Source organism: Peromyscus leucopus, chromosome 2, assembly GCF_004664715.2.
Source record: "Peromyscus leucopus breed LL Stock chromosome 2, UCI_PerLeu_2.1, whole genome shotgun sequence".
Taxonomy (NCBI): Eukaryota; Metazoa; Chordata; class Mammalia; order Rodentia; family Cricetidae; genus Peromyscus; species Peromyscus leucopus.
Genome location: NC_051064.1, coordinates 44,770,386 through 44,795,156, shown reverse-complemented (window position 1 = coordinate 44,795,156; position 24,771 = coordinate 44,770,386). Strand labels below are relative to the sequence as shown.

The following is a 24,771-nucleotide window of genomic DNA, read 5'->3' as shown; positions in this document are numbered from 1 at the left end:
GTCCTGATTTGAAACCTGATAAAGTATCCAAGAGGAAGGGATCTCAATTGAGACTTTACCTCTATTATGATCAGCTGTAAGTAAACTTGTAGGGCATTTTTTTGGTTAGTGATTGATATTGGAGGGCCCAGCCTATTATGGTGGTTCCAGCCCAAAGCAGACTGAGCAAGACATGAGCAAGCCAGTAAATGGCCTTCTTGGCCTCTGCATCAGCTCCTGCCTACAGTTTGAGTTCCTGCCCTAACTGCTTTTGATAATAAACAGTTCCATGGAAGTTAGTGAAATAACCCTTTTCTCCCCAATTTGCTCTGGTCATGGTGTTTGATCAATATAATAGTAACCCTAAGACAAGTAAGTACATGCTTTTAACTCCCAAGTCATTTCTCCAGCCCCCCCCACTTTTTTTTTGGTTTTTCGAGACAGGGATTTTCTGCGTACTTTTGCACCTTTCCTGGAACTCACTTTGCAGACCAGGCTTGAACTCACAGAGATCCACCTGCCTCTGCCTCCCGAGTGCTGGGATTAAAGGCGTGCACCACCACTGCCTGGCCAGCCCCCATTTTTTAAATATTTTAAATGTAGCATTATCCTGTTTATCCTTCTTACCTCAAAATCATTCCTTTTAATATTTATTAGCCATTTAAATTCCAAAGGTCTTCTTCAGTCTGCTTTATTTCCTTTTGAATAAGTACCATCTCTTTGTCATCATTTTCCTTTATGAATTCATTTACCTGGCTGGTGGTAGGGAATGGCAAGATTGGAGGATGACCCGCAGCCACCTCTAATTTATGTTGGATATTTAGAGAAAGGGCCAAGCTCTCACGCTACAAAAGCAGTTCATTCCTCAAGTTTCTTATCTACCAAGCAATCTTTTAAGTTAGAACTTCCCCCTTTGGACATTTTAGCAGGAAGAACAATGGGAAAGGCACCACTTTGGAGTCTAGGGACTATTATTACCCACTACTTTGATGAGACTAGAAGGAGGCATCCAGGATAAAACAATCCTTACATCAGTTTTTCTAAATTGACACTTTTTGTGTTGACTGAATTGTATTTGTGAAGACATCTGCAGGAGAGGCAGGGTTAATATATGATACGAGAAAGCAGGCAATGGCAACAAAAGTTAATGAGCCTGCCCACAGTAAATGAGCCAGTTACACCCTCTTCCTAAAACACTTCAAATAGTTCCCCATCTCCCATGGAGTATTATTCTATTTAGGAATTATCTAAACACAATAAAAGAAGCATTTTAATAAAAAATAAAACAAGACTTTACATGTTTTTATTATATATGACTGTTACTGAAAGCAAAGTTTATACAAAGTGTTTTATACAGATAAAAAAATCCTTGGCTAGCAAAGCCATTTATGTGCATACATACACAGACACATACACTCAATAGTATTTTACAACATAATAATTATACATATATACAAATATACTATTTAAATTATTTCACAATTTTCCAAAATGAGAGGCAATTATAAAAACAAAAATGAATAGAAAGGTGAATAGTCATTACATTTAAAATGCTACAAAATTATTTTTTAAAATCCGAAGAAGTTATTTCATCCAATATCAAAATTAAGGTTTCAGTATTATATCCCTGTTGCTTTTATCCTTTCATTTTGATAACAACTTTAAATGATTAAAAATAAATATTTTGACCAGTAACAGGTAAGTGAATCAGACTGTTGATCTGAATAAGCCCAATCACGATGACCAGGTAAGTAAAAAAATGTAGATGATCATCTAGTCATCAAAATTGAGACAAAACCTTCACCTAGTTCCTCATTTAAAACACGAGGAATCAAAGCTTCTGTGTAGAAGAAATATCAAATGAAACGCCGTAAAATCCAGCAACTCATCTGTAATGGAAGAAAATACTGACATTATAATTGGGTTATATTGTTTTATGAAACTGGGTTTCTCTGTGTAGCCCTGGCTGTCCTGGAACTCGCTCTGTAGACCAGACTGGCTTCACACTCACAGAGATCTACCTGCCTCTGCCTTCAATTGCTGGGATTAAAGGCATGCATCACTATGCACAGGGGTTTCTGATATGCCCATTTTCTTAAATAATTTATTTTAATGTTATTTTATGTTCACTGGTGTGAAGGTGTCAGATCCCTGGGAACTGGTGTTGTAGACAGTTGTGAGCTGTCATGTGGGTGCTGGGAATTAAACCCAGGTCCTCTGGAAGGGCAGCCAGCGCTCTCAACTGCTGCGCCATCTCTCCAGCCCCGATATGCCCATTTTCATAATATTGGGGTTAAAAAAAAGTTATAAGGGTTGGAGTGCAGGGAGGAAATCAGTGAAGACAGTTAAAATAAAATGAAATGACCCACAACCCACAATATGTGCTATTATGCTGGTCAGGCAGGAACTAAAGGTTTTTCCTTTTTGAGACAGGGTTCTGGCCTAGGCGGGCTCAAACTTGTAGCAATCCTGCTGCCTCTAAGTTCTGAGTGCTGGAGTATTTATTAGACCTGCCTGCCTGTCCCATGAAGTTAATCATTCCACAAATTTACGTTCTCTTCACAGAAAATAGGAATCATATTTTCAAAGAATATTAAACAGGCTCTTTTTTTTTTTTTTTTTTTAACTTTTTTGGAGACAGGGTGGCCTCAAACTTGGTATATCTATCCTTGAATTCCTAACCTTCCTGTCTCTTACTTCCCTAAGTGTTGGGACTGCAGGCATGTGCTACCAGATGAGGTTCTTTTCTCTTTTTTAAAAATTAATCAATCAATTAATTTTTTTAGATAGGGTATCATGCAATTCTGGCTGGCCTGGAACTCAAAAGATCCTGAATGCTGTCATTAAAGATGTGTGTTACATGCCCAGCCGAGGTTAATTTCTTAAAGACAGCAATGCCATTGCATACCTTATACTACAGTTTAAAAGTTCTTTAGAATAAGTTAGTCCTCCAAACTGTCTATTATTAAGTCTTGTATTGTAAACGATACAAACAGAAATTTAACTTCATAATAAACTATTAAGTTTCTTTAGAAGATCTCACTAGCAAATCAACTGCTCTCCAAGGACATGGCTATTAGGAGATCAGACATAGCAGGGATTAGAAACCAATGATTCAAACTCAAAAATCACGGGCTAGAAATAGACCGACAACTCAAAAATATTAAAACCCTTCACAGAAGATCCATATTCAAATATGGCTTCTTTCCTAAAATGTTTACATTTATTGTGCAGGAGGAGGAGGTGGGGTATGTGTTCCATAGCACACGTATCAGTCTCTGGTCATCAGGCTTGGCAGCAAGGGCCTTTACCTAGTGATCCCTCTTAACAGCACCCAATATGATTTCCATTTAGATTTAATTCAAGCTTAATTCAAAATTGGATTTCGTTTGAGGTGTTTTTGAGACCATCTTACACTGTAGCCCAAGCTGTCCTTGAACTTACTATGTAGCTAGGTGGCCTCAACTTGAACTGATCTTCCTATCTCAGCTTCGCAAGTGCTAGAATCACAGGAATATACCACCATGTCTAGCTTTAAAATTTGATGTTTGCATTCAATTAATTTTGATGAGAAGCAAACTGAAAAAAAACAATGATACATTAAATACTGTAATATTTTTTTCTTTCCATAAAAATCCAAAATACAGGAACTGGAGAGATGGCGCACCAGTTAAGAGCATTTACTGCTCTTGCAGAGGACTCAAGTTCATTTCCTAGCACTCACACTGGGTGGCTTACAAACCAACCACCTATAACTCCAACTCCAGGGGATTATGACACTTCTGGCCTCCAAGGACACTGGCACTCATGTACAAACACAAACACAGACACACAAGCATACACATAATTAAAGATAAAATGAATCTCTTAAAAAAACACAAAATACTTAATTGGCTAAGGTGCTGCAGAAAAAAATTTGTGTATAATTTAAATATTGCTTTATCAACCCATATAACATGGCTTAAACTAAAGAAACTGAGGAAACATGACTTCAAACAGTAAAATTTTTACTAAGGTCAATCTTGCCATGTATTTAGATGACAACAGATTTATATCTATGAACACATTTTCCAGATTTTAAAAAAAAAAAAGTGAGGCTAAGGGCTTCAAAGAGATGGCTCAGTGGTTAAGAGTTTTTGCTAGGTCAGGTGTGGTGGTGCATACCTTTAATCCCAGCTCTCCAGAGGTACAGCCAAAAGAACTGCTGTGAGATGCAGGCCAGCCTGGTCTACACAGTGAGTTCTAGGACAGGCAGGATTACAAAGAGAAACCCTGTCTCAAAAAGAAAAAATTTTGGCTGCTCTTTTAGAAGATGCAGATTGAATTCCTAGAACTCACACGGTAACCCACAACTCCAGAGGATCTAACACCCTCTTCTGGCCTCCTGAGGCACCAGGCACACACATGATACACATACATACATGCAGGCAAAATATTCAAGTATATTAAAAAGAAAAAAAAGTGAGGCCAGGCATGGTGGCACACACCTTTAATCCCCAACTCAGGGGGCAGAGGAAGGCAGGCAGATCTTTGTGCTCAAGGCCAGGCTGGTCTGCACATCTACACCCAGGATAGATGGCCCTACATAGTGAGACCCTGTCTTAGACAGACAGACAGACAGACAGACATAAACAGAGAGGGAGAAATCAGATTACATAATACATTCAGTGGTTATGAAACATTTCTATATGTTTCTTATTCTTCATCTACAGGAAAATGTTTTAGGCTGGGGTGTAGCTTAGTGGTAGAATAGTTGCCTGGTAAGCACAAGGCATTGAGTTTGATCCCCAGCAATACTGATAATTCATTAATTAAAACACATTTTATTAATGGATGTCAGCAATTAATGACTTATCCGCAACCACTAAGCTAAGGAACCAGTCATACTGATCTGGCCGTTACTGGTGATACTACAACAGCCTGCAGGTAAGGAGACATTAAACATTTCCACACCCACACTCAGATCTCCGGTGACTAAGGTTGTGACATGCACAAGGACAAGATCTAGCACTTACAGCATTGACTTCCTGTGATGGACCTACTACTACCTGCACTTTGACTTCTCAAAGAGCTTCTTCAGCTGCTGGAACCTCTCTAATACCTAAAAAATTAAAAATAATTACAAATATATCCATTTTTTAAAGCTTTGATGAATACTTTCATAAAATAAATACAAACAGTAAAATTATCGTAAAGAGATAAATAATGTTTAGAAAAGTAAAACATCTTCAGGCCTGGGGACAGAGAATGCTGCCTAGCATGTACAAGACTAGAGCTCAAATCTCAGCATGACACAGATTAGGCATGGTGGCGCATGCCTATAATGCCTGGAATCTTGAGGTGGAGGCAGGAGGATCTAAAATTTAAGGTCATCCTTGGCTCCATAGTAAATTTAAGACAAGTCTGGGCTAGTTAAGTCTCCCAGTCAGTCAGTCTCTCTCTCTGTGTCTCTGTCTCTGTCTGTCTCACTCACACACCTTTTGCTTTAATTCTCAATTATTACTATCTAGTTCCTTGAAAAAACAATATATGTAGATGAAGGGGGGATCTGGATCATTTCTGTCATTTCTTATACAATCATCAAACTTAACAGTACTACAGGAAGCAATATTTTTAAGCAAGTTAGCCAATAAATATCTTTGTGTTTCGATAGGTTAAAAATTAAATTTGGGGCTGGGAATATAGACCAACGGTAGAGTTCTTTCCCAGCATGCATGTGGCTGGGTTCAATCCCCAGCACAAAACTAAGAAAGTTAAGTAAATTAATAAATCTAAGTAAGTCTGGGAGCAACATCTCTGATCTAATGAAAATGTAAAATCTGAGTAATTACCTGATTTGGATTTTTATTCAGCTTGACAGCTAAATATGTAAATGTTTTCAGGGATGGCATTCTTTTCTGACACTCTAGTAAAATTTCTCGGTCATCATTTCTGAGGAGGAAAAGTTGTTATTTAGCTTTTTATGTTGACATAGAAAGGTAATAAGTTCCACTGCCTTCATAGCTTTCAACAGGAACACCACTCTCAGTAAACTCTATAGTAAAAAGTGTATGTATGCAAAAACCAAAAAGTTCACATAAAAAAGTACATTCTATTTATAAAACAGCTTAGAAACATCAATTATGTACATCTCTACTTTGTTTCACAACTTTCACTGATCTGTGTCACTCCTTTCTAAACTGCATTTGTAAGAATTTCCTTCCAGGCTCTTCCCCAGATATCAGAATGAGCTATTCTCTCAGCAAACGTACATAGACATTCTCAATACATGAGCTAAATGAATATGGTGGAGTGCATATACATGCTTTAGCACACATGCATTTATCTTCTCGGTGTGCTACCAAGTCCTAAACCAGCTACAATTCAGTAGTAAAGAAGAAATCTAGTACCATAATCTTTGTAAGTATAGTATTCTAATAACTAGAACAAGGCACTCCTGAACAGTTTAGATCTGCTACAGATCTGGTTCATTTCTCTAGTCTTAATGGAAGCTCTGTTAAAGACATGGGGGAGTTTTCTGTACTAAGATTAAAACTGTTCCATTAATCTAAAATTATTTCAGGACCTAAAACAGGGTATAAATTCTAATATTTTTGTTTCTTTGTTTTTTTAATTTTGGGATACTTCATTTTAAGCAAATTCTCTTAATTAAAAACTAATAATAACAATTTCCTTCCAAACAAAAGAAAATCTTTTAATAGAAAAAGGAAAGTTAAAAATAATGAAACCAGTGCTGGAGAAATGGCTCAGTGGTTAAGAGTGGCTGCTCTTCCAGAGGACCCAGGCTCATTCCCAGCAACTACATGGCAGCTTATAACTATCTGTAACTCCAGTTCAAGAGGATCCGACACCCTCATACAGACATATATGCAGGCAAAATACTGGTGCACTCTGCTGACTCCCCAGGGGAGACCTTGCCTTGGAGGAGGTGGGAATAGGGGTGGTTGGGGGAGTGAAGACTGGGGGAGAGAATGAGGGAGGACAGGGGAATCTGTGGCTGATATATAACACGACTAGAAAATCTCTTATATAAAATAAAAAAATATATAAAAAATAAATAAAATTAGTTAAAAAAAAAAAAAAAAAAAAAAAGCCAGGTGGCGATGGTGCCACCCAGCACTTGGGAGGCAGAGGCAGGCGGATATCTGAGTTTGAGGCCAGTCTGGTCTACAGAGTAAGATCCAGGACAGGCATCAAAACTACACAGAAAAACCCTGCCTCAAAAAACCAAATAAATAAATAAACAAACACATAAATATGCAAATAAGTAAATAAATAAATGCAATGAAACCCAGTGTGGAGACTTAAAAGATCCTGAGTTTAAGACCAGCATGTGCTACAGTGAGGCCTAATCCAAAAGCAAACCAGCCAGCCACATGGTAGCTCATACCTTTAATCACAGCAATTTGAAAAATAGGCAGGTGGATATGAGTGCCAGATCACTCAGGGTTACAGAGTGAGTTTATATCTCAAAACCGAATAAACCACTTCCCAAACAAAACAAACAAATCACAATAAATAGCTCTATTAAGAGGGGTCATTCACACCTCTGGATAAAAACTGTTATTTAGATTGTTTTACACCATAGCTTGATTGTACCACAATACACTGCCAACTAATTTTAGCCAGTTATTCTTTTTTTAATTATGTGTATATGTGTGTGTGAGAGAAAGAGTGTGTGTTTGCATGCAAGTTCAGATGTTCTCAGGGGCCAGAGACATTGTGGTTCGACTGGAACTGAAGTTGTGAGCAACCTGATGTGGGTTCTGGGAACCAAAGTCAAGTCCTATGCAAGAGCAAGTGTTCTTAACCAATGAGCCATCCCTTCAGCCCCTTCTAAAGTAATTAATCCATCATGTCCCTATTCAGGATGTAATAGAACTCTGAGGAAATGACAGATTAGACTGCCAGGCTCTCAAAATCTCCTAATGATTTCAAACATTTCAGGAAAATCTTACCTTGTCCATGAAACTATAACTTCTCCCTTCTTTTTGATAACATTCTTTGCAGAAAGGCTTGTAGGAAAAGTAGCAAGTGCTGTTGCTGAACCCTTCTCCACGGGGCGAGCCTCTGATGACAAGGATGTACTGTCGTTCACTGCAGGTTCCCTTTTCTTGCTTCCTTGCTTTTTGTGAGCATCACCATTTCTATCAGAATTCTGAGTAAGTCTCTTGGTCTTTTCATTACTTAAATCTGTTTCCTTTCTTTGTTTTTTCTGAGAAGAATGATTTAGACCAGGACTGGTTTTTCTCTTCTTGTGAACATTACTCAGAGTCCCAGGCAACTCTAAACAATCCAAGTTTGATGGTGGTTCTGATTTTAAAGCATGTCTCTTTATTTCACATGAGCCAGGAGACTCTGGGGTCAAATCAATACAAGTTTCTTCAACAAAGCATTCTAAAGGACTGCCTGCCCTTCCCATCTTTGCTTCTTTATTGTTGTCCTCATCAATACATATTACCTGGCATTCCAAGCCTTCAACAGCTAACACCGGTTCACTACCTTCATTTTTACCCTCATTTGAAGTATCATGTGTCAAATCAATAAAAGCATCTATAGTATCAGGCTGTAAAGAACTACCAATTATCTGTGCATCTTGATCTAAGTTGGTTCCAGAACATTCCAAGTGGTCAATATTTAAAACTGTTACTTCCATGAGTTCTCCCAGGTTTTTAGTCTCAGTGGCTGGATCTTTTGTTAGGTCTATGTGTGTATTAGGAAGATGATCACCAACAGAGTGTGGGATTTTTTCCGTTGAAGGCAATTCTTGAAGGTTCTCAGAAACTTTTGGTTCCCATACTTGATGCAACTTGAAACAATCATCAACCACTTGATCACAATGCTCTACCTTACTTGAGGCATCTTTAAGAAATTCATATATATCTGGAACCTGTGTTTGTACTATAGAGTTCTGTTCTTCATGAATTAGCTTGCTATTATCAACATTCTTGTCAGAATTCTCCAAGTCTTCGACAGACTTAAAAACTGTATTCTGAAATGGAGTAGGTTCTTTCTCTGCTGCCACATCAGCTTCTTTTCCAGTTCTAGGCAAAGATGTCAAGGACTCCTCAGCTACCATACCATGTTTAAGGCTAGGGGAGGTAGATGGCGCTGCACGCCGTATTTTCACAATGAAATGATCATTGGATTTCTCCATTATGACAGCATGCATAGGCAGATTAGGGTGGTACTGAAAGCCTGGAGCAACAGATCGGCTTGTCCATGATGAACAGCTTGACTTACTGCTTGAGTTATCAGACTCCAGAGCTAGATGAATGTCCTGTTCAGAGGCATCCTCTTCCTCAAGCAAAGCATCTTCACTAAAATGTGCACTAATAACTTCTTCAGGAGTTGAAGTTGACAGAACTTCAGGCTTTAAGAAACTCAAATGGCCATCTGACTTCAGAGGTGATGGTACTGTTAAAGAGACCGCAAGATCTTCTAAGAGTATGGAAGAGATGCAAGGTTTACTCTTTTCTGAGCTGTATACATTATCTTTACTTAAAGCAAGGTTAGAAGATACTTCAAACATACAATTTTCATCTAACACATCGGGATGAACTGGCAGCGAGAGCCCTGAAGATAGAGATGGACCCTTTTCAGATGATAATAAAGACCAGTTATCATCACTGATGACTTTGGGGCATGGAGAAGCCCCCTCTGAAGCTAGTTCTTCTGTTGTGCAAGCTGGTGCAGAGTCACACTTGAGGCTCTCTAACAGCTGTTTCTCTGGAGTCTTTAATTCCCACTCTGCCTTTTCAGTACCATTAACACCGGTGTCCAACAGATCAGAACCCTGCAGCAAACTTTTAAATATTTCACCCATCTGTGCATCACTCACTAAGTTAAAAGTAAGGCTGGATGCCTGCTGCTCAGTAAGGATCTCAAAACTCCGCTCTGGCTTAGCACCTGCATGCTGCAACACAAGTGCCTCTTCCATGGTATTTCCTTCATTCTTTCCTGGCTTGGGGGTGCTTGGGCAGTTCATTTCCAGAAACTGTTCTTTACATTCAGAGTTCTTTGTATTATCAGGACAAGTGCTAAAATTTCTTTTTACATCATGCTTTACTGTGCTAGTACTGCTGTTATTTTGGTTTTGATGTTTTTTTTCAAATTTTTCACATCCCAGCGAAGATTTAAAATTCACAGTATTTTCTGATTTTGGCACTTTTTCTCTGTGTATTTCTTTGTCGTTGTTCACATTCCCCTTCTGACAATTTGAATGTTGGGTTCTCTCCTTACATTTTTTTTCAAGTTTTCCTTCACCATTGTCATTTCCAAAGTTTACAGAACCACAAAACTTTACTAAGATTTTTTTAAGCTTTTCAAACAAATAGTCAAGTTGTTCGTCTACAAACTTCCACAATTTTCTTTTCATATCTGGTTGTTGTTGTTCAAATAGGCGGTCAACTATGCCATTCTTCTTCACTTGTTTAAGGTTAGATTCTATAACTTCACAAAGGCTCTTCTGTAAGGTATTGACTGACTTACAGATCTTAGACAAGTCAAGGTATTTAATTAGTGATGTGAAACTCAAAATTGCTGATTCAATAATTCTATGAAATTGTATCAACGAAAATTTCATCTTGAATTTCATGTAATTTTTCCTTACATGTTGTCCTAGCGTCCGTAACATGTGCATAACCTCTACTACAGAAGAAGGTGCAAGAGTAAGTGGAAGGATTTTCTCCAAGCAGGAGATGCTCATGGTTTTACTTTTCCTTTCAGTGCCCGAGGACCTAGATTCATTTGGTCTTTTACTAGATGTAATGCTGTCCTGAGGGGGTTTTGCAACAGTCTGCTTGTGGTCCTTATGCACATGTGCAGTATTCCTCCTGTTCCCAGGGCTGCTTTTACCCGTCTGCGCGTCAGCAGAAGCTCTGGGTCTTGCACTCTTTTCCAAGTGTTTCTGTGCTACAGACTTTTCATCATCACTTCTAATTTCTCCTTCTTCCAATTCATCTAAAGACAAATTCTTACAAGAGTCTGCTTCTGAACATTTGTCAAATCTGGGAACTGGTTTTTTATTTTCTTTATTTAGACCAGACTGATTCTTGAAGGTAGAATGAATTGAATTGGATGGAAATTCATCTGTGGAGAAGAATATATTAAAATCACATGACCACTAAGTCTTAGTCATTTGATATTTGCATCTTAAACACAACAAAGTATTAGTTTAATAACCTTTTCCCCTTTAAGGCAAAATGTTAATGCTCAATAATCATTTCCATTGGCCTTTATTTCTTGTCTTACAAAGAACTCAAAAAGTGCTAGGGTTGTAACTCGGTGGTAGAACATTTACCCAGCATGCACTGAAGTCCTGGATTTGATTTCCACAACTGGGAAAAATAAAAGTCCCAGAATGTCAGTTAACTAACAAGTGTGTCATCTGGACACTTTTTGTTCCATGTGATCAGTATTACTTCCTCTGTGTTATGTGATAACGGCTTCTGGGCAACAGAAGTATACCTGAAATCTAAGACTATACCTCAGTAGTAGTGGAACACAGGTTTTGAATACTCAAGGCCCTAGGCCTAATAATCCATGTCAAAAATAACAGGATTATGTATGGATGTATGTGTGAAGACAATTGAAACAATTCATCCAAACACTCCCCTTTTTAGTAAAAAGTTAAACTCAGCATGGCAGTATACAACTATAATTTTAACACCTAGGAAGATAAAGTAGGATGATCACCAGTTCAAGGCCAGTCTGGGCTATACAGGAAGAACTTGCCTCAGAAAAAAAGATGACAGTAGAGAAATGGCTTAGTATCTAAAGTGTTTACCACTCAAATGTGAGGACTGCAGTTTGGCTCCCCAGCACCCACATCAAAGCTTCACAGGTATGGTAGCCCACCTGCAACCCCAGAGAGAGACCTCTGGCAATTCACTTAACTAGACTAGTCAAATTAGTGAGCTCCGGGTTCAAGGAGATACATTAAGAGGAGAGAGTGATTGAGAAAGATATCCCACATCAACCTCTGGCCTCCACACTAGTGTATACACACATGAACATGTATACACTTGGACACTACCCACATGCACACATACACACAACAAAACCTTTAAGCATGGCAGAGCTGGGGTGGAGCTCGGCAGGAGTGCATATCTAACACGAGAGGCCCTGGGCTCAATTCCCAGCAGCAGAGGGAAAAAGAAGAATTAAGAGTTGTCTAAATTCTATATGGAAGATGGAGTCATCCATCAAGCTATTTGTAATTGATACCCCACTGGCAAAGGGAAAACCAGTTTCCTTTAATGAAGTGCTACTGTTTATCAACCATACTCCAGGACAGGGACCATGCCCAGGAGTAGTTGGCCTACACAAAACAAACTATTTGGTCTTTGGTTTCTTTTCTGTGTGTGTGTGGGGGGGGGTTTATGGTTCATTTTCTTTTATGATTTTTTTTTTAAACTTACTGTTTTTTTTTTAATTTGTGTTTTTGCAATTTTGTGAGATTTTTTTTTTTTTGAAAGAGAAAAATATAAAGTTGGATGGGTGAAGTGAGGAAGATCTGAGGAGTTGGGGCAGGGAAAACAGGATCAAAACACAGTGCATAAAAAAATGTAAGTTGTTTTGGCTGACGGTGGTGCACGCCTTTAATCCCAGCACTTGGGAGGCAGAAGCAGGCGGATCTCTGTGAGTTCGAGGACAGATTGGTCTACAGAGTGAGTTCCAGGACAGCCAAAGCTACACAGAGAAACCCTGTGTCAAAAAAAAAAAAAAAAAATTAGCTATTTAAATTTATATTAAAGGCTCAGTGTACACTTCTATTTTTAATTTATTCACTTAAACTTACTTATTTTTTGCTCAAGGACCACTGAACATGATGTTGTATTTGCGTATCTATATCTGTACAAAATAATGATTATAAATGTTTGTTTGAAAAGGTGAAATGCAAATGTGAATTTAACAAATTGTAGATTTTCAACACTATACAAACTCCTTTGTTACAAACAAATACTTATGCTTCAAAATAAATCAATTAATTAATAATAACAATTAAGGGCTGGAGAAATGGCTTAGAGGTTAAGAGCACCGACTGCTCTTCCAGAGGTCCTGAGTTCAATTCCCAGCAACCACATGGTGGTTCACAACCATCTATAATGAGATCTGGTGCCCTCTTCTGGTCATACATGCTGTATACATAATAAATAAATAAATCTTTAATAATAATAATAATAATAACAATTAAAAAACTTATTTCTATTTTATGTGCACTGGTGTTTTGCCTATATGTATGTCTGTGTGAGTATTTGACCTCCTGGAACTAGAGTTACAGACAGTTGTGAGCTGCCATGTGGATGCTGGGAATTGAACCTAGGTCCTCTGCAAGAGCAACCAGTACTCTTAACAGCTGAGCCATCTTTCCAGCCCCACAGTGTACACTTCTAATTAATATTTGAATAAAGATCTTTTTTTTTGTTATCAGAAAAGATGGCTCAGGAGCTGGAGAAGTGGCTCAGTAGTTAAGGGGACTTAATGCTCTTAAAGAGGACCAGGATTTACTTCTTAGCACCCATATGGCAACTCACAGCTGCCTTGAACTCCAGTTCCAGGAGATCCAGTGCCCTCTTCTGGCCTCCACAGGCACCAGACACACACTTGGTGCACATACACACATGCAGGCATTTATACATACACAGAAATCTAAAAATTGGGGGAGACTAGAATAAAGGTGCTTGCCACACAACCTTACTGGTCTTAGTTCAATCCCTAGACCCCATATAAAGGTGCACTAGAGTACAAACTCCATGACTGTCCTCTGATCTCCACAAGCATTCCTTGGCACACACAAACCCCTTACACATACACACAATCACACAATAGAAATTAATAGTTTTTGTAAGTCCCCAAAGCACCTATTTTGTTTATATAGTCTACACTGTGACAAAAGGACAACTTATAGAAGACAATATAAACTATTACCTTTATGACGGTTATCATACTGGGGAATTACACAAGGGCTCTCCACGCTAAGAACTTTTGCTACAGGTCTCACTGGACTATTTAAAGGGCTGATGGCTTCTGGAATAGGTCTCAGATGACTAAAGTCAATGCTCAAAACTGAGTTATCATCATCTTGATACACTGAGTTTGAGTCTCCAGTTTCTATTTTGTGGTCAATCAACTCAGTCTTCTGTGGTGAAGGTACAAAAGTCTCTTTAGGTAAATAAGGATCCAAAGGACAAGATTTATTCTCAACCATAGGTGTATCTTCAAGAGAAGATTCAAGTTTAGGATTACTGTCTTCCAAACAGTTTACTAGTGCAATGCCAGGTTCTTCAACCAAAGGCTGCAGAAGGCTCTCACTGGCCACAGCTGCTTTTGGTGAAAGAACCACCTTCCTTTTTACACCTTCAGAAATATCACAATTCAAATCATTATGTCCTTTGGTGTCCAATTCTCGGTCCAAGGCTTCAGAAGCATGTCCTGGTAAAACATCCATAACCACAGAAGCTGTGGCCCTCGTACCACCACACGTCTCTTCCACTTCCATTAAAGGAAGCAAGGGTCTTGTTTGCTCTATCTCTGCATGTGCCGGCAAGGAAATTTCTGTGCCACTAACAAGCATTTCACAAGGCATAGTATTCTCAACAGATTTAACCAACAATCGATTTTCTTCCTTCGTTTTGTTTTCTGCAATGCTGATCCTGAGTTGAGATGCTGCTGGAAGAGCCTCCTTTGGCTCTGGTAACCCTGGTTTGGTTTCCTCTGTACTGGGTTCACTGACAGAAGGAAGACATGCCACTGTTTCAGTCTTCTCTGAGGACTGTGAGTTACACATGCCACTGGGCTTGGGCACACCAGTTATTTGATGCTGGTTATCTTGACAAACAGGCTGCTTTTTAGCAGGAGAAAGAGTTAAGTTCAATTTTTCCATGAAGCTTAGCTTTAAGTCTTGCTTTTTCCTTCATTTGGTCCATTCTCAACTTTCATTGCACATTCTTTATTACCTGTTCCTTTAGAAACCTCATCATTAGAGACTTCACTTTTACCATTTTTTGGCTCAGTCTGTCTCTTTACATCAGTAGTGCTTTTCTTTGCTTCTTTATTAGTCCTCTGCAAATATTCAGTAGGCAGTTTTTTGTCATTTTTCACATGTCTATTTTCGTCTTTGTTTTCTCGCTCTCTTTTCCTCCTGTCCTCGGTCCTATGTCTTTCTGATTTGAAAGGTGTATTTTCCCACTGGTGTGCCACACTGACATCCTTGGAGTGTGAGTGCTTGCTGTTTCTGCTGCTCGAAAGAGAAGATGATCGTCTTCTGTCTTGAAGGCCGTGACTGCTCACCCCTCTGTCTCTTCTGCAATCCTCCCTTCCCCTCCTCTCTTCCGGATGGTATTTACTGAAGCCGTATTTCATGTCATTCTTGGAATGAGGAGGCAACGCCCGATCCACTCTTCCCCGGTGCCCCTGGTCCTCTCCAGCTGGTTTAAACTTCACATCACCTTTTCTTTCTGCTTTGTCCTGAGACTGAAGCTCTTTCCTGTGCAGATTTTGTAATCTTTCATTTTGTCTCTCTGGATTTTTGTCATTTTGAGATTCCACTCGAGTGTGTGGCCTTTCTCTAGAAGTCTCTTTCTCCCAAGAGGAGGCACTGTGCTCACTTTTATATCCCAAACCAGTGCTGCTTTTACTCTCTGAACTTTTGCTCTCAGGCTTTGTTTCACTGCTTCCACGTTTCTCAGGGTTTCCTTGGAGTCTGGCATTAGCCTCTTTGTCTCTTGGCTCTCCATCACCACAGCTGTTATTCAAGTCTTTCTGTGGTCTGTCAGTTCCTCTGCTACACTGGCTACGTCTAACGCCATTCTTTCCTCTTCTATTATCCTCGTTTGAGTTACCTTCGCCAACCTGGTAATGAGAACGTGACCAGACATTGTTGGCACAATGTTTCTCAATACCCGTAGGCAAGTGCAAAGAATTCTGTGCTTCAGAATGTGATTTTCCTCCTTCTTCCAGGATTGGCCGTGAAGTGTTAGGATGTACATCTTTATGAACATCACTTTTAAGTCTGTGGTCAGTCTTTGAACAATCATCCAAATGGGGAGATCTGGATCTTGAGTCTTTTGTTCTTGCAGTTTTATGGTTATTCCGAAAATGTGGAAACTCAGACAATCTATTAAGAAACAAGAATTAACAAAAAAGTAAAGTTAACTGATACTTAATAGTGTTCTAGATTTTAGTCACATATGACATACTTTTCAAATTTAAGGGCCTATATACTGGCAAAACCAGTATGAACAAGCGATTTGGGCTGGGGGCATACCACAGTGACAAAGTATTTGCATGCAAGAAAACACTGGATTAAAAACAAAGAATTTATTAGTTTCCAACTCAGTGGGTCCATTCTCAATACAAGGAACTCTCTCGTTTGCTTTTGCTTAGAGGAACTCTATCCCATCACTGCAAGATAGTTCTCTTTGGACTCCGCACAGGTGCACAACTCCCAAGTCAGCATAGCACACTTCGTTTAGGACAAGTGAGCTTACTTTCTTCCCTTCAATAACCTGACTGAATAAAGAGAAAGTCTTCCTAGACAAAACATGATCAAACTCGACAGAATTCCCAATCATACTTTTCTGTTTTATATAAAACTCCACAGTAAGGCAGATCATTATCAGGGGGCAGATGACATACGGAACTGTGGTTCTTTCCTTAGAAGGGTGACAAAAGGCCCATTGTTATGGCTTGGATTGGTGTTTTTCTTAGTGATAAAATATATGAGCCAGCACGACAGTTAGTAGAAGAGCTTGCCTTGGGGACTGGTAACCAAGGACTCCAATCCAAAGCTCCACCTAATTGGAGGGAGAGGGCCAACAGCCACAAGTTGGCCTACACACACACACACACACACACACACACACACACACACACACACACACACACACGTAGTCAAGATCAGAGGAAAACAGGTGGGAGTTGGTTCTCTGCACCATGAGGATTTCAGGGATGAACCTCACGCCATCTGGCTTGGCTGTAAGCACCTTTATCAGATGGGCCATTTTAAAAGCCCTCAATGTTTTACCTTTAAATATACTTTAAAGTATATTTAAATATACTATAAATATACTTTTACATTGTACATTTCTCAGTATTCACATGTGCTGTGGATATCACTCTATATAAATAAAACACTGATGGCCAGTGACCAGGAAGGAAGTAGGTTGCCAGGCAGGAAGTAGGTGGGACAAGGAGAGAGAATTCTGGGAAGTGGAAGGCTGAGGAGGGAGACACTGCAGCCACCGCCAGGAGAAGCAGCATGTAAAGACTCTGGTAAGCCACCAGCCACGTGGCAAGGTATAGATTTATAAAAATGGGTTAATTTAAGATAAAAGAACAGTTAGCAAGAAGCCTGCCACGGCCATACAGTTTATAAGTGATATAAGCGTCTGAGTGATTATTTTATAAGTGGATTGTGGGACTGCAGGGTTTGGTAGAACCTGGAGAGAAGTCCTCCAGCAACACACATGTTTAATTTTTTTGTTTATTTTAGCCATATTACTATTTCAACTACATGCTAACTAGTTACTATTATAATACTAGTTAGCTCACAGTGAAAATAGTTGGTAGAATATTTATTAAATAATACATAGCCACATAAAACCAAATAAAAAGGTTTTACACACACACACACACACACACACACCCCTTTTCAAGCTGGGCATGATGGCACACATCTTTCTTTAATCCCAGCCCGAGAGTTAGAGGCAGAAGGGTCTCTATGAATTCTAGGATAACCTGGTCTATAACAGAGTTCCAAATCAATGCTACATACAAGCAAACCACCACCACCACCACAACAACAACAACAAAACCAAACAACTTCTCCAACAATTCAGGAACCAATGTCAATACAAGGTACACTGGGAATGACATAGGCCAATAAATACATAAACATCTGCCTTTACTTTCTAAAGACCTAAATAAGGCAAAATGGTCCACACAATGGCAGTCTTTACGCCAGATAACATGAGAGTGACTGGGAAAATGCTCAGACTAAGCAAACACAGGCCTACTTCATGAAACTTCCACTGTAGTAAAAGAAGGAATCTCATTCATAATTTGAAGAACTGCAGGTATAAATAAACCTACAAAAGAAGTCTGACTTAGACACAGAGACCAGATAATTATCTCCAGCCAGAAAGATGGTTAATTAGGGGCTGGAAAGGGGGCTTAGTGGTTAAGAGCACTGGCTACTCTTTCAGAGGATCTGGGCTCAATTCCTCTAGATTGAGAACGCTGATCACAACCATTTGTAACTCCAGTCTCAGGGATCTGACACTCTGTTCTGGCCTCTACAGGCACCAGGCACACACATGGCATACATATATACAGACAGACAAAACACTCATACACATAAAATTAAAAACAAACGAACAACAACAACAAAAACAAGATGGATATGCCAAAACCAGAGGACAAAGGGACAAGCCATTCCACAAAGCAGAAAAAGGACACACACAAAGGCAGACCTTGGGGTACCTGAAGGAACTGAAAGAACACAAGAGCCGTGGTACACATGCAGAGGTAAGCACAAGCTAGCCTGAGAAGTAGTTGGACCTATACTATGAGGGACCGGAGGTCAAGTTAAGATATTTGACCTTTTATCCCAAGGGCAGTCAAAAGCCACTGACATTACTACTGGTTTGCTTGGGAGTAGGTTGGCTACAGCATCTGAATAAATGAAGAAAAATAAACAAAGTGCCAGACCACGGAACATAAGCATCAAGTGGTGGCTTTGAGGAGTGGTTGAGAGGGAAGCATCACAGGCAGAGTGATGATGTGTTCTAGTTTGCCAGTCTGGTGTTAACAGCAACTTCTCTCAAGGACTCTAACGTCAGCACTAAGTTAAATTCCACCCACTTCCTACAAGTCTGGCTTACACCAACTGAATAAATGACATTGTTTTCTACTAAGCTAGAGAACAATGGAAAAAGCTTTGTAACAAACGTTTTGGAGAAATTTTGAACACCCTTTAAAGACTCATGTAGATATAAAGTACACACACACACAAATTAAATTGGCCTAGCATGTGTGAGATTGTTCTTATGAAGAAATTGAAAAAGAAAAGAATGCAGCAGGTAGACTAAAGAGACAGCTCATTAGTTAGAACACATTACTGCTCTATTTGAGGACCCGAGTTCAAATCTCAGTACCAAGACTGGGTAGCTAACAAACATCTGAAACTCCAGTTCCAAGGGGATCTGATGTTCCTTCCGGCATCCATGGGCACCGGCAAGCACACAAACAAATAAGAGAGAGAAAAAAAGGACAAAGGCTTGATATTTGAGAGACCCAAAGTAACAGCCAAGACAGAAAAATGAACCCAGGAAGGTAATTAAAAATCATCACATTATTAATGTAATTATAGGGAGAGACTGCTGCTTCAAAGCAGGAGGGTAACAGAGTTAAACAACACACATGAAGACAAGTTAAACTGACAGTCAGAAACTGTTTGATGGATTTAGTAGAAGTGACTGATGATCAAAATGACAACTGCTTTGGTAGACCAGTGGAAGCAAAATAGGATTGGGCTCAATAAGTGCAAAGGGCTGGCAAGATGGCTCAGTGGGTAATGATACTTGTTAATCTGAATTTAATGTTTGGAACCCAACATGACAGAAGGAAAGCTTGCGTACACGTACGTACACATGCGTGTACACACACACACACACACACACACACACACACACACACACACACACACGAGATTTAAAAAAAAAAAAAGTGCCAAGGGCTCACTGGTAAAGCCAAAACTTGCACAGCCCACAATACTCTGGGTTCAACTTTCCACACCACCCAAAATCAAAGCAACAACCATAAACCCATATTACAAAAGCAGAATTTGAAGCAAGGTGTGGTAATGCATGCCTCAGGAGGATGAGACAGGGGGGTGAACAACAAATTCAAAACCAGCCTTAATTATGTGGTGACACCCTATCCATCCTTAAACACAAAAAAAACACAACAGAAAGGGAAGAAATGGCAGCAGCAAGTTAAGCAATTCTTTCAATTCTGTCTCTATGGGATAGATGGGGTAGGCATATAGATATGAACTCCCCTGGACCAAAACGTCACCCTGAATTGAAGAGTAAGAAAAATTAACAATAACAAACCACTTAAGAGGAATTATTTACTAACAAAAGGTTAAGTGTGTATTTCTCCTTTCTTTCTTGTCATTTTAAAATTTGCATGAATTTGTTTATTTATTTGGGGAGGAGGGGGCCCAAGCATGACACAGCACACGTGTGAAGGTCGCAGTACACTTGTGGGATTGGTTCTCTCCTAGCATCTGGATTTACGGGTTAGTCTCAGGTCCAAGGCTTGGCTCAAGTGCCTTCTCTTGCTCAGCCTTCTTCCTTCTAGGCCTTCTGGGCATCTGCTTCCCTGGACCTGAGCTACTTCCCCAGCCCTGCTCTCCTGATGGCTCAGGGTCAGGTGTGACCAGCAGAACTCAGGAACACACAGTGACTTTCTGTGCTAAGCAGTACTAGAGCAAGAGCCCAGTGATTTAGAAAACTATATATTTGGAAGTGTGTGGCAATGTTCCATCAGTAACCATAGTTATCATTATAAACCATTAGCAGAGTATTTGCCATTTATATTAGAACTGTAACTATTTAATGAAATACATATTTCCTCCTTTGACTGAAAATAAAACCATACTTCATGTGAAAGGGGACAGATGACATCCATGGTGATACCTTTGGTGAAGATGATTTATCTCTTCATCCTTACGGTTTATCTCCACTCTGGCAGTTTTGATCAGTGCAGAGATATTCTTCTTAAGAGACTGGTTTTCATTTTTTAAGTTCAAGTTCTAAGACACAGATTAATAAGATCTATTAACAGACAAAAATATATAGAATTGTCAATAGTTCTACTTATAATAACTAGTTGTTGTGGGGTGGGGTTTTTAAAGATAAAGCTTGCCTGTACAGATCATGATAACCTTGAACTCTCATGATCCTCCTGCCTCAGCCTCCAATGTGTGGGGGTGTATTACTGGTATATATCACCATGTCCAGCTTTCTACTAATTGTTGAATACTAACTAATGTTAGGCATTATACATTTTATCTCAGGTTTCCTATTGCTTGGATGCAGAAGCTGAGATTCTGAGATGATAATTAACACCAGAAAAGGCCCACCTGATAGGAAATATTTCAGACAAGCATAGACTGTAAAAGCAGTAACACAGGACAACAAGTTCTGCCTGGACCATTAGACTGAAGTTTAGTTTTAATAACTACTTAGTTTTTATAACTAAATCATGAGCTGCGAGGTGTGGTGATATACACCTTCAGTCCCAGCACTCAGAAGGCAGAGGCAGGAAGATTCTCTATGAGTTGGAAGCCAGCCTGGTCCACATAGCAAGCTCCAGGCCAGCCAGGGTACACTGTGAGACCATGTCTTAAAACAAACAAACAAACAAACAACCCACTAAGAAATGCTAAGCATTTCCCTATTTAACAAGTTAAACATGCAAAGATGTGTTAGTTTTCAAGTAAACGAAAATAGAATCTAGGGCTGGTTCTTTCAGGGAAAAGAGAACCAAGAAAAACAAGCTTACAAAACAGTAGACAGACCACTGTCAAATTCTTTATTTTTGCAGCACAATCACAAAACGGACTACCTGACAACTGTGAATCCCCATTTTTTTTCTACCAAAAAAAAAAAATTCTAATCTTTGTTCCTCAAAACTATTCTCTTTTAGCTGAGTGTGGTGTTACATGCTTTTAATGCAAGCACTTGGGAGGCAGAAACAGGCAGATTTCTGAATTCAGGGACAGACTGATCTGAATAGGAAGTTCCAGGTCAACCAGGGCTACACAGTAAGACCATCTCAAACAAAAGAGAACTATCCTCTTTTAATCCAGCCACTTCTAAAACTACCACTCAATTATTAAGTCATCCAGAACACGTATGTCATTTAACTTTGAGTAAGTTTTCTTATTACTTTCATTAATCAAATAATTAAATAGCAAATTCACAAAAAATATTTTTCAAAGTGGAGAGGGATGGATATGATCAAGGTATATTGTATACATGTATGAAATTGTCAAAGAATAAATGTAATTTTTCACACACACACACACACACACACACACACACACACACAGAGAGAGAGAGAGAGAGAGAGAGAGAGAGAAATAATGTCAGGTGCTGAATATTTAGCTCACATGATAGAGATCCAGGCCTTGGGTTCATACTCTAACAAACAGAAAGAAAAAACTTTCTACGCTGTGATCCTTTATTACCTTACTTGTTAATGACAAAGAAAATGGGGCTGGGGGTATACTTCAGTGGTAGAGCACTTGCCTTGAACGCACAAAGCCTGGATATCAATCTTCTTTTCCTTTTTGTTTATTATGTACATTGATGTTTTGCTTGCATGTATGTCTGTGTGAGCATGCTAGATCCCCTGGAACTGGAGTTACAGACAAGTTGAGAGCTGCCATGTGGTTGCTGGGAATTAAACTAGGGTCCTATGGAAAAGTAGCCTGTGCTCTTAACCTCTGAGCCGTATATCCAGCCTGGGTATTAAGCTTTTAAGAAGCTTTTTAAGAACTGAAAACATTTTAATATTTTAACTCTACTTCTTTTAAAAGGAGACAGTCTCACTATGTTGCCCAGGCTGGCCCTCAACCCCAAGGTTAAATGATCTTCCCACTCCAGTCTAAGCAGTTAGGACTACACTCATTCATGTATGTATGACTGTAGGTCCGTCTGTCCTGGGGATCAATCCCAGGTTTTTATGTTCTTCAATAAAACATTAACACAAGGCTGCCTGGGAGGACAGCTCAGTTAGTAAAGAGCTAGGCATACAGGCATGAGGATGTAAGTTTGATTCCTCAGAACTCACATAAAAAGTTATTTTGAGTTGTACATGCCTATAATCTCAGCACTGGAAAGGTGGAGAGAGCTGGATCCCTGGGGCAGGCAGGCAGCCTAGCCTACTAGGTGAGACGCAGGCCAGTGAGAAACCCTATCTCAAAAGACAAGGCAGACGGTGCCTGAGGAACAACACCCAAGGATGATCTCTGGCTTCCACACCATGTGCAAACAAGTGCACTCACACATTCACTCATGTGTGTGTGTGTGCGCGCGCACACACACACACACACACACTCAAACATAAATGTTTAACAAGGAAGAAATAACCATGATACCTGTGTCTGTATTTCCTTAAACCTTTTCATCAAATCTTTCATTTGCTGCTGACATTTCCCATATTCTGTCTGCAACTGTAAAACACAAAAGGACTAATTTAAACATTACTGTACTTCCTTAGCTATGATGTACTTATAGGTTATTTAGACAGTTTACATTTGCTTTTATTTGGGTTGTCAGTAATTGTTTCTCAGGTTCTAGATGTAGTCCAGGTTGCTTCACTCTTGATCCTCCTGCCTCAGCCGCCCAAAGCACTTAAGACTATAGGCAAGTGCCACCATGCCTGCCTAGATTGTTAGTTTTTAAAGTTCAGCCCATTGATAGCACATTTTAATAAGCTTCATATTATACTTCTGAACCTTAATATTTAAATATACAGTTAAAAGAAATTTGTTTCATATAAATCTCAGCACACATTATGTAACACACAACTTTAATATAAATAATGAAAAAATAAACTGTTCTATTACAGTAATGGTTTACTAAAGTTTATATATTCAGATAGCATTTCTTGGAAAAACAAGTCAGAGGCAGAAACTACCTTAAATACTGTTAATTTAAGAACTACTTCCTGGGGCTGGAGGAGAGATGGCTCAATGATTAAGAGCACTGGCTGCTCTTCTAGAGGACCTAGGTTCAATTCCTAGCAGCCACAACTGTCTATAACTCCAGTTCCAGGGGGTCTGACACCCCCACAGACACACACGTAGGCAAAACACCAATGTACATAAAATAAAGATAAATCATTAAAAATTAAAAAAAAAAAAAAAAAGAACTAATCTCTAAACCCAGAATATTTGCTCAATAGTAAGCTGCAGCCTTCTCTTCAGGGGCTACAGAACTAACTTCTTATTAACAGTGACAACTCATACGTCATTGTATGTTGCTTCCTTTGCAGTTCCTTCTTCAGTCAGGATCTCTTCATACAAATCTAAACAGTTTCTGAACGACACACAGGATCTAGCAGTACTGTCTGAAAACAAACAAAACTTCTATTAAAATATTTGTTAGGCTTCTTTTGTGAATTAGTTTTATCAAAACATTTTAGTGAGCATAAAGAATGGTTTGTTGTTTTATATTTTATACATGCATACCATTATTTTTTTGTGTTATGATTCTTAAAGTTGCACCTACTTCAAAGGGTTACATTTCTTCTCATCTATATTTCATACAACCTACACAGATTTCATAGATGATGGCAGGAATGCCACATTATATAAAAATGGTTGTTTCAAAGAATCCAGTGTTGTAATTATCTCTATTATAAAACACTGAAAGAAGATGGGCGGTGGTGGCGCACGCCTTTAATCCCAGCACTTGGGAGGTAGAGGCAGGTGGATCTCTGTGAGTTCAAGGCCAGCCTGGTCAACAGAGTGAGTTCTAGAACATCCAGGACTGTTTCACAAAGAAACCTTGTCTTGAAAAATCAAAAACCAACAAAACAAAACAAAAAACCAAAAAACCAAAACAAAACAACAACAAAACAAAAAAACACTGAAAGATCTGCCTGTGGAAAAGCTCTAATTGGACAGGTAGCTAGACATTCCATTACCGTTCTTCCGATGCATTTGAAGACACTCACAGCAACAGTATTCTCTGTCACAGCATAGGCAGG

The 24,771-nt window shown here is 39.2% G+C and overlaps 1 protein-coding gene across 1 annotated transcript in view; it reads right to left on the bottom strand.

The window, feature by feature from the left end:
• Positions 1 to 1,253: 1,253 nt before the first annotated feature.
• The window catches only part of Casp8ap2 (caspase 8 associated protein 2), a 43,364-nt gene continuing 19,846 nt past the window's right edge, over positions 1,254 to 24,771 (bottom strand). The window contains 9 exon segments of the mRNA XM_037202482.1: positions 1,254 to 1,868; positions 4,995 to 5,080; positions 5,811 to 5,910; positions 7,938 to 11,070; positions 13,912 to 14,895; positions 14,898 to 16,099; positions 20,688 to 20,803; positions 23,156 to 23,230; positions 24,029 to 24,129. Coding sequence (XP_037058377.1) covers positions 5,024 to 5,080; positions 5,811 to 5,910; positions 7,938 to 11,070; positions 13,912 to 14,895; positions 14,898 to 16,099; positions 20,688 to 20,803; positions 23,156 to 23,230; positions 24,029 to 24,129 — 5,768 coding nt within the window. The 3' untranslated portion in view covers positions 1,254 to 1,868; positions 4,995 to 5,023.